This window comes from Grammomys surdaster, unplaced genomic scaffold, assembly GCF_004785775.1.
Source record: "Grammomys surdaster isolate TR1022 unplaced genomic scaffold, NIH_TR_1.0 234, whole genome shotgun sequence".
NCBI lineage: Eukaryota > Metazoa > Chordata > Mammalia > Rodentia > Muridae > Grammomys > Grammomys surdaster.
The window spans coordinates 3,173,810-3,183,809 of NW_021604679.1; the positions used below are offsets into that span (position 1 = coordinate 3,173,810).

The window sequence follows — 10,000 nt, forward strand, 5'->3', positions numbered from 1 at the left end:
TCTCTCTCTCTCTCTCTCTCTCTCTCTCTCTCTCTCTCTCTCTCTCTAATATAAATGTTTTTTATAAGTTACCTTGGTCATAGTGTTTTGTCACATCAATAAAACAGTAACTAAGACACAAACCTAGACCCCCAGTGCTGGGGGGGGGGTCTCAAAGACTAGTCAGTCATTCAAACCAGAACATTGAGCTCCAAATTCAGTGAGAGATCTTGTTTCAAAAATCAGGTGGAAAAAGGACAGAAGACTCCTGAATTTGACCCGACTTCTACATGTACATACACAGGCAAGCACACCTGCATGTGTGTACAAACATGCATCTACATGTACATACACAGGCAAGTACACCTGCACGTGTGTACAAACATGCATACACCACCTTCATACACCAAAACCAAATGCAATTACTTATGCTTTGACCGATACTTGCCATGTAAGAGTGGATTCACGATATGGAATAAAGACCCTCTTTCCGCTCGCTTGCTCAGAGAGTGCAGATATGACCTTCCCCAAAGTTAGCAAGGACTTGTTAATGCTCACACCTTCCTGTGCATGAGATTCAAAAATGATTATTTTTCTTAACTTCTCAGCAACAAATTTATTTCACAAAATATACCTTTTTCCTCATACAATTACTGAGTAAACTTTTTTCCATAAACTATTGGCATTTTCGTGATTCAACATTAATTTTCTTTGAAACCTAATACCAGTGCAGTACGTAAACCACAGCACTCTATACTAAAGATACTTTGTTGTTAAGTATATCCAATTTGTACTTTCTTAAAAACGATGTTCTCAAAGTGAGTTTCATCATCACAAGAAGAGTGAGGGGAGCAGTGGGGTGCACCTGTGGTTCCTGCCTGCTACTATGGGGCCTGAGGCAGGAGGGTCACGTGAGCTAAGGAGTTCATGGGCATCTCAGCAACACAGCGAGACCCCAACACACGAGAGAGAGAAAGAGAGAGAGAGAGAGAGAGAGAGAGAGAAAGAGAGAGAGAAAGAGAGAGAGGAGTGCCTAGGGCTCTTACCTTCAGTCGCTCCCCACTCAAGTGGGCCGTGGAGCAGCGCTCACTGCCAGCCAAGTCAATCAGGTTTATGCGGCTTGTGATCCTGTGGTCATGTTCTTCCCCCTCCACAAGCTCTGTCTACAGCAACATCACGGGAAGAGAGTTTATGGTTTTGTTTTTGTTTTTATGACGTGTCATCAATGTAAGCCTTTAAAAGGCAAAGCTATTTAAGTTACAATTTTTGAAAAAACTGTATTTATTTATTAGGCGTACAGTGGTCTGTGTGCATGTGTGCCTCCATGCCAGAAGAGGGCATCAGATCTCATATAGATAATTGTGAGCCACCATGTGGTTGATGGGAATTGAACTCAGAACCTGTGGAGGAGTATCCAGTACTCTTAACCTCTGAGTCATCTCTCCAGCCCCCAAATTATTTATTTTTAAAGCCACCTCTTATTGTGTAGATACATATGTATCCATGAGACTTACGAAAAACAACACACTGGGCAGCATTTAGATTGTGACAAATACAAAGGAGTAAAAGTCTTAACCACTTAGTTATCTTAAACAAACAACTATGAATGGAGAAATGTTGATTATCTCAGCAGTAAGTATAAGAGCAAAACATTTCAAATCAATATGAATGTCTAACAGCAGAGAAAATCCAATTATAATAGTAGAATAAAACTTTAAAAATTGGGTGCTGGAGAGATGGCTCAGTGGTTAAGAGCACTGACTGTTCTTTCAGAGGTCCTGAGTTCAAATCCCAGCAACCACATGGTGGGTCACAACCATCTGTAATAAAATCTGATGCCCTCTTCTGGTGTACTCACATAAATAAAATAAAAAAAAATTAAAAAAAAAAACTTTAAAAATTAACTCTACAAAGAATTTCTGAGGCATATGATTGTCAAAAGTTTTGTGAAATCTGATTGTGATTATAACCAACTGAAAGACTGTATCTATACTTTTAGATTTACAGAAGTAAATAAGATAAACACAAAACAAATGCAGTCACTCTTATCTATAAAAGTCACCGCCACCAACAGAAGGCTTTGCACTTCGGACACAGGACTCAGGATCTTAACCAGAGCTGACCTGAAGCTGCCAGGGGAAGGAAGCAAAAAATAGTGCTACCCAGCCATGGTGCCCGTAAACCACAATGATCACCAGCAAGCGAGATACCACTAAAGATGCAATAGTGGCACTTATATATTGGTGGTAACCAACAACTGTCTAATAAACCCTGCTCAACAGAACGGGAACCATGCCTGTAAACCCAGCCAGGGCTAATGCAGTTGTGGATCTTAAAGGTGAACCTACTCCCGCCACTTTACTAAGTAGCATACTTCCTAGCCGTATTTTAAATACCTATCCTTATATCCACAGGTAAGTGTGGGTCTCACTCTTCATCAAAGAAGCTTCTCTTTGATGTGAGACCCTTACAGAAAACAGAGGCAACTGCTCACAGGGTGCCAGACCCAACAGGTATGACCAACTCCTGCACTTAAAGCTGAGGGAACATCTTGGAAGAGGAGGCAGAAAGCTTGAGAGTCAGAGGACCAGGCGATCTGCTGTGAGATTTTGTCTCCTAAGAACGTCAGGAAAGCTTCACCCATGATATCTCAATAGTACAGTTGCTTAAATAAGACCCGAGCAGGGGCAATACCAAGACACATGCTCATCTAGAAAAGAAAAACCGTCCTGGGACTCCACCGATAGACGGCAGGCAACTGAGGCATGCTGAGAGGGGCAGAATCCGTCTCTCCAGGGATGAGACCCGGGAGTGCTTAGCCAATACCATGGGGTCAGCCCTGACATCACATACACACAGACAATTTGAGTATCGCATGTGTGTGCATGTCTCCTATCAATTAAAGGAAAAGAGGTCATACATTTGAGAAGGTGGAAGGGGACAGCATGGGAGAGACTGGAGGAAGGAAAGGGGTGAATAATGTAATTATATTTTAACTAGAAAGTGAAATTGAGTTACAATAAGAAATACCTTGGTCTGCGTCATCACCAGGGTGAATACGGAATGAGACCGGGAGCTTTTATCGTTCATGCCGGTGGCTGCCGTGGCTCTTTGTTTATTTCCCAGTTGCAGCCAGCTCTAGTAAGAAAGAAGTAGGCCGGGTAGGCCTACTGTGACTTACTCAGAAAGATTAAGTATCAGAAAAGAAAGTGCAGCTGATTTTCACACACATTTACACACATGCTTAGTTAATTAATAAAAAGAAATTATCTTTTAACAAATTGCGTGGCCACTGCCTCCTTTGGCTCTGTTTGTTTCTTTCATAGAATCTTGCTCCAGAATCTTTCTAGCCAGGCAGTGGTGGCACGTGCCTTTAATCCCAGCACTCAGGAGGCAGAGGCAGGTGGATCTCTGTGAGTTCAAGGCCAGCCTGGTCTACAGAGCAAGTTCCAGGAACTACACAGAGAAATCCTTTTTCAAAAAAATCCCCACGTGTGTGTGTGTGTGATGTGTGTGCACACACCACACACACACATACACACACACACACACACAAATACCATCTTTTCCTATTCTTCTAAAGTGACAGGATGTTCTGTATTTTAGTTGAGAAAAATCAACTAGTTTGGTTAAAACTTAACATGCACATTCAGTTCACAAGATTTTTCCCTTTACTCACGCCAATAATTTAGGGGAAATAGTCTCATAAATGTTTATCATTGTGCCCTATCTAGTTACAACAAGATAAAATACAACCAATCTTACCTCAATATCAGAGTAAGAACTGACGACATTCCTGTTTTTTAAGAAGTAAAAAGACAAAAAAAAAATTACTAATGATTTTATTCTTGTTCAATAAATTAATAATCTTTTAATAATTAGTCTCTGACAATCTAATGAGCTAATTCACAAACATTATTACACTAATTCCCTTTAAAAGTTTTACTAGAAATTATAACTTTTTTCCCTAATAAAAAACTTGGAATCTCGACATTACAATATCCTACTACATAACACACATCTATCAACTCACAGGTACGTGTACAAAAATGCACGTTACTGAACAGAGCTGAACTTATATTAAGCCATTTTCCTTTTCCCTAATGAAAAGCGATAGAATGCAGAAAGAGACTCAGTGACTCCTGGCAGGGGTGAAACCCTTCACTTAGCCTCTTAAAGTAACAGGATTAAAAAGTGAGTTGTAAAGACTCTAAGTTGACCGGGGTGAGGGGGTAGGATGGGGGGGTTGGGGGGGAGATGAGATAAGGAGGAAATCGACATTTACAGTCAGATTAGTCGACAGCTGGTGTCAGAGTCTTTGCAAGCATTTTGAAAGATACTGACAAGACAAGAACAAAGAACTGAGGGGAGAGAAGCATGCTGATACAGGTTTCAACGCTGGGATGCAAACGCAGTGTGATAAGGACCATCGGCAAGCGTGCTCTCTCTGAATGCTGCTCTCCCTCGTGCTGGCTGAGTGGACACTTACATTGATAGACCTTCAACATACGGTCCAGAAACAGGATGCTCCCGCACTCGCAGCTGGGGGAGGGGAACATTACATCTTTAAGAATGTGACAAATATTTAGTAGCAAATACAATTCTGGATTTTTTTTTTTATATTCAAGTTTGAGGTAGAGATTTCTCTTTATTAAGAAATAAAGGTTCTCACATAATGCTTAAGACACTAAGAAACACCCTCACCAGAAATACTTGACTTGAATAGTATGTAAACAGATTGTACATGTCTTACTTTTTATTCTTAAGTTAAATCCTGTAGTAGCTATTATACTTGCTTCTAAATCTCTCTAAAATAAATTCATTGTAAACTTCAGATATTAAAATTTTCACCTATACGGAGCTGTGGCAACACACACTTTTAATCCCAGCACTTGGGAGGCAGAGGCAGGTGGATCTAAGAGTTCGAAGCCAACCTGGTCTACAGAGTGAGTTCCAGGACAGCCAGGACTACACAGAGAAACCCTGTCTCGAAAAACATTAAAAAAAAAAAAATCTAAAAATTTTAAATTGTATAGAAATCATTGAAGAAAATATGATTTTAAATTTCTCAGTGTTACCAATGGCAAACGTGATAAGACAAAGAGATTTTAGATTTTCAATTCTTGTGTTGAGACGCCCTTCATAAAATTAAAACTTCTAACTGCAGTTTTGCTTTTTGTTTGTTTGTTTTGTTTTTTTAACTGAAAGTCCTTTTCATAGATGATCTACAAAGCATTGAATAAGTGATACTGGGGCAATAGCCTTGAAATCGGGAAGACCCGAGTTCAATCCGTAGGGCTCACACACTTGTAATCCAGCACCGGGGAAGTGGAGACAGGAAGCTCACTGGCCTTACTGACTAAGCCAGTCTAGGCTAACTGTTGAGCTCTAGGCCAATCAGACAGCCTGCCTCAAGGGGTAGACGATATTCTGATGACATCTGAGGCTGTCCTCTGACCTCCACTTCAGGCAGATGCACATGCATGTGTGCCCCTACACACATGCATTTTAAAATGTCAAATCCATTGAAATGCATAGTCTATAAGAACAGTTTTTAAAACATCTACTTTTTTGGCCTATAGACTATTAGAAATTCCATATTTCACTCAGGTAGTATTAATAAATCATGGGCAAATATTTATTTTTAACTTTTAGACATTGGATTAAAATGTATTTATTTATTGTGTTTTGTTTTTTAGGCAGGATTTCTTTGTATAGTCCTGGCTGTCCTGGAACTCACTCTGTAGACAGGTTAGCCTTGAGCTCAGAAATCCGCCTGGCTCTGCCTCTGCCTCTGCCTCCCAAGTGCTGGGATTAAAGGTATGTACTACCATGCCCTGCCACCTGATAAAAATCTAAAAACAAGCTAAATCACAACTAATTTAATTTTTATTCATGATATTCAGATACTTCTAAACAATGAGCTAAATTGGACACTCAAAAGATTTGTTATCAGATGAAAATATTTTTGAAAAACTTGAAGCCATGTTCTTCAGGGAACTCACAAATGTACACAGTTACATTCACAGAAATAAAAACAAATGATAAATAGGGGCAGATGTTCCAGCAGGGAAAAGTGCCTGCCCACAGCCCGATGACCTGAGTTGATTCTGATGACAGAACCCACACTGGAAGGAGAGAAGAGTTTCCATGAGCCTGTCCTGCAGTCTCTACGCACCTAGCCATAGCCAGACACATGTGCATCATCTGCACGCACACACACACACACACACACAAACACACGCATGCACGCACGCACACACTTTTAAAGATTATTTAAGGACAGGAGAGGTGGCTCACTCGGCAGGTAAGGGCGCTTACCAGCAAGCCTGATGACCTGAGTTCAACCCCTGGGATCCACACAATTCCAGCTGAGTTGTCCGGACCTCCCATTCGTGTGCCACCCTTCCCCGTAAACAAACAAACATAGGGAAAATGATTTAAAATCTTACTGGTTGTTTTCTCTGCCCATTTTCCCCTTTACAAACCAGAAGGTCGTGAATTTTTTCATTATAAACTTCAAAGAAGCTCATTTCAAGATGGTAGCTGATCTGGAAGGAACAGAAAGAAATTATCTAATTACTTTACATTCCTTGCATCTTTGCAAATCTTATGCCTAATACGGACACAGATCCAGAGTTCATGAAGGACTCTTATTGCCAACATAAAAAGTATAATTAAAAATCAGGCAAAGAGCTTGAACAGACATTTCTCTAAGAAACATACACAACTGGTAGATAAGCACAGATCAACATCACATGTCAGCAGGGAGATGCCAATCAAAAACACGAGGAGAAAGCATTTCATAGCCATGAGGACAGCTATAAACAAGAACAATAAGCTGGGGTGGCGTGATGGCTCAGCAATTAAGAGCATTTGCTGCTCTTGCAGAGAACCTGGATTCAATATGACCTTACAGCCATCAGCCAACATAGCTCCAGTGACAGTAAATCCAATGTCCTCTTCTGGCCTCCGAGGGCACGAGTACATGTAGGCAAACACTCATACACATAAAATGAAAACAATTCTTGGGAGGAATATAAAATGGCAATGTCACTGTAGGAAAAAAGTTCCTCAAAGGTTAAGCACAAATTTAACCCAGGGCTTACATTTCTACTCTTACAGAATACTGAGTTTGCAAAGAAAAATCTGCGTAGCAGTGTCATTACTGCAGATATAAACAGCCTTCTGAACTATTATCCAGCAACCGGAAGGAATAAAGTACTGACTGATACTTGCTGTAACAGGGATGTACCTCTGACAAACAACGCCGAGTGAAAGAAGCCAGACACACAGGTTACATATTACGTGATTCTATTTATGTGAAAATTTCAAAGCAAACAAAAAAAAGAGACTTAAGCAGATTAGTAACTGCCTGAGTTTGGAAGCAGTAATAATGGGACATGACAATTTATTATGTTCAAAGTCTTCTTTGGGGGCAATGGAAATTTTTTTGAACTACATAGAGATTGCATTAAGAATTTACCACTAGAAGCTGCTGGGCAGTGGAGGCACATGTCTTTAATCCCAGGAGGCAGAGGCAGGTGGACCTCTGTAAAATCGAGGCCAGCCTGGTCTACAAAGCAAGTTCTAGGACTGATAGAGCTACACAATGATACTCTGGCTCGGAAAAAAACAAAAAACAACAAAAAAAGAATTTGCCAGTTGGGCCTTGAGGAGGGGTCAGCAGGTAGGTGCCCAATGACCTGAGTTTGATTTTTGGGACCCACAGGGTAGAACAAAGAACAGTTTCCTACAAGCTGCCTTCTGACCCCAGGAACACATTGTGACACATCTGCCCCACAATAAACAAATATAATTTTTAAAATCGCACCACTAAACTGTACACTTTAAAATGGTTAATGTTCTATAAATTTTATCTCCATAAAACACGTTTTTCTTCTAGATAAAGTTCTAACAAGTTAACTTCTAGAGTAAAGTTCAGTTCAAGCCTGTAAGTATTTGAAGTACTTACCTACCATGTGCATGGCTTTAGCATATTGCTACGGATGTAAAGAAATGGCACACAAGGCCTTGCCCAGGCTGAGAAACCGAGACTCTCTCCAGTAGAAAGTGAATTGTCAAAGAAACGGGAGAAAACCTTTGCTAGCTATACATCTGACAGACGAGTCACGTATAGAACATATATGGAACTTTAAAAAACTAAACCAAGAAAGTGAACAACCTGACTTCTAAAAAGTCTGTGGAACTGAACAGACAGTTCTCATGAGAAGGGACACAAATGTTCTTTAAGTGTTATATATAATTAGACATCAAGGAACAAGAAAATGAAAAAAACAAACAAACTAACTTTTCATCTTACAAAGACAACAAGTGCTGGCAAGGCTGTGGAGAGACAGGGCCCCTTACTGTTAGTAGGAGTGTGGATTGGTGGAGCCATTATGGAAGTCAGTGTGGAGGCTTCTCTAAAAGCTAACAATGTAGCCAGGTGTGGTGGCTCATGCCTTTAATCATGGAGCTAAGGGAGCAGAGGCAGGTGGACCTCTTTAAGGCAGCCTGTTCTACAGAGAAGGTTCCAGATAGCAAAAGCCTACAGGGTACAAAGAGAATCTCTTTATACTGTAAGGAAACATCACCTGCCAATAAAAAGCTGATAGCCTATTAGCTGAGGCAGGAAACATGAGGTGGAAATTCCGGCAGAGACACTATTCCTAGGATAAAGTCAAAGACAGGAACAGATTTGTCTCAAACTCACATGGCAGAACTTAGACTAGTTTAAACAGGACAATTAAGTTACAAGCTAGCCTAGCCTGAATTGGCTCATTTCAACAGCAGAGAAATAACTTCTCAGTAGCATGGCTAGAAAGGCATGGCTTTTAAAGCTGAGTTGGAGATACTCTGGCTTCACTCTCTGTTTAGCTGTGTTTAGCTAAGTCTGTGCACCTACTTGACTGTAGATACATAAGCCAGTATATAGCCACCTTTTTGTAAGCCACTACACTGCACAAAAGGAGAGAAACAAAGGAGCCAGGCATGGCGGTGCACACATGGAGTCCCAACACTCAGGAGGCCGGGGCAGAAGAACTGAGAACTCAAGGGCAGCCTGAGCTACAGACCAGAACACAGCAGCAGAAGGTGGGCCTACCACTGCCCCCCAGGGAGAGCTGCTTCTGTGTCGGGAACCTCCTTCCCTCTCCCTCTCCATCCACACCAAAGAAGCCATCTGGAATGAGAACATCATCTTTTAGACCTTGGGATGGGTCTGGGCGGTCATGACTGTGACTTGAATTTGAACATACCTCTGAGGTTTGTTTTTTGGCTATTTGAGCAAAGAGATCTTCACAAAATCTTGGAATTATTCCTGGTTCTTCATTAAGTCCCATCATCCTAGAAATAGATTGTGAGCAAGAAGAAAGCAACATTGATCAGTTTAGAAATCTGTTTGTTTGTTTGTTTGTTTGTTTTGATTTTTCGAGACAGGGTTTTTCTATGTAGCCCAGGCTGGCCTCGAACTCAGAAATCCACCTGCCTCTGCCTTCCAAGTGCTAGGATTAAAGGCGTGTGCCACCACTGCCCAGTCAGTTTAGAAATCTTAAAAATTCATTTAGAAAAAAAGTTCTGAGGAGGGCATAGAGAACACAGAAATCGAGATCCTTCGTTGACATCTATGGATCTAGGCTTGGGAACCACACCTGCCGCATCTCGAGGCCTTACTTCTTTAAGCCAGGGCCTCACATATCCACACAGTTGGCCTCAACTTCTTTCTTCGGTGGTTGGGGGGAGGGATGGGAGCAGGGCTGGGGTTGAACCTGGAATCTCACATATTCTAGGCAAGTGCTCTACCATTAGGCTACAGCCCAGGCAGGCCTTGAACTTGAGTCTCTTGCCTCCGCCCCCATGTTCTAAAGATTACAGGTGTGAACCACCATGCCCAGTTTTTATGTTTCTGAGTTTGCCCTCTGACCTCCCATGTGATACTAAACCCCATTAAACCTCAGTTCAGTCCTTAAATGGGAAGTCAGAAGTACACAGTGGAAAGGGCTACTGTGAGAGAGTACAG

General features: G+C 41.3%; 1 protein-coding gene across 2 annotated transcripts in view; it reads right to left on the reverse strand.

The window, feature by feature from the left end:
* The window catches only part of Kif14 (kinesin family member 14), a 60,713-nt gene that overhangs the window by 45,595 nt on the left and 5,118 nt on the right, over window positions 1-10,000 (reverse strand). For both annotated transcript variants that reach the window (XM_028773806.1, XM_028773805.1), the window contains 7 exons: window positions 9,240-9,327; window positions 6,432-6,530; window positions 4,469-4,521; window positions 3,745-3,775; window positions 3,010-3,117; window positions 1,026-1,142; window positions 428-543 (listed from right to left, as the gene is read on the reverse strand). In XM_028773806.1, coding sequence (XP_028629639.1) covers window positions 428-543; window positions 1,026-1,142; window positions 3,010-3,117; window positions 3,745-3,775; window positions 4,469-4,521; window positions 6,432-6,530; window positions 9,240-9,327 — 612 coding nt within the window. The remainder of the gene's footprint in view (window positions 1-427; window positions 544-1,025; window positions 1,143-3,009; window positions 3,118-3,744; window positions 3,776-4,468; window positions 4,522-6,431; window positions 6,531-9,239; window positions 9,328-10,000) is intronic.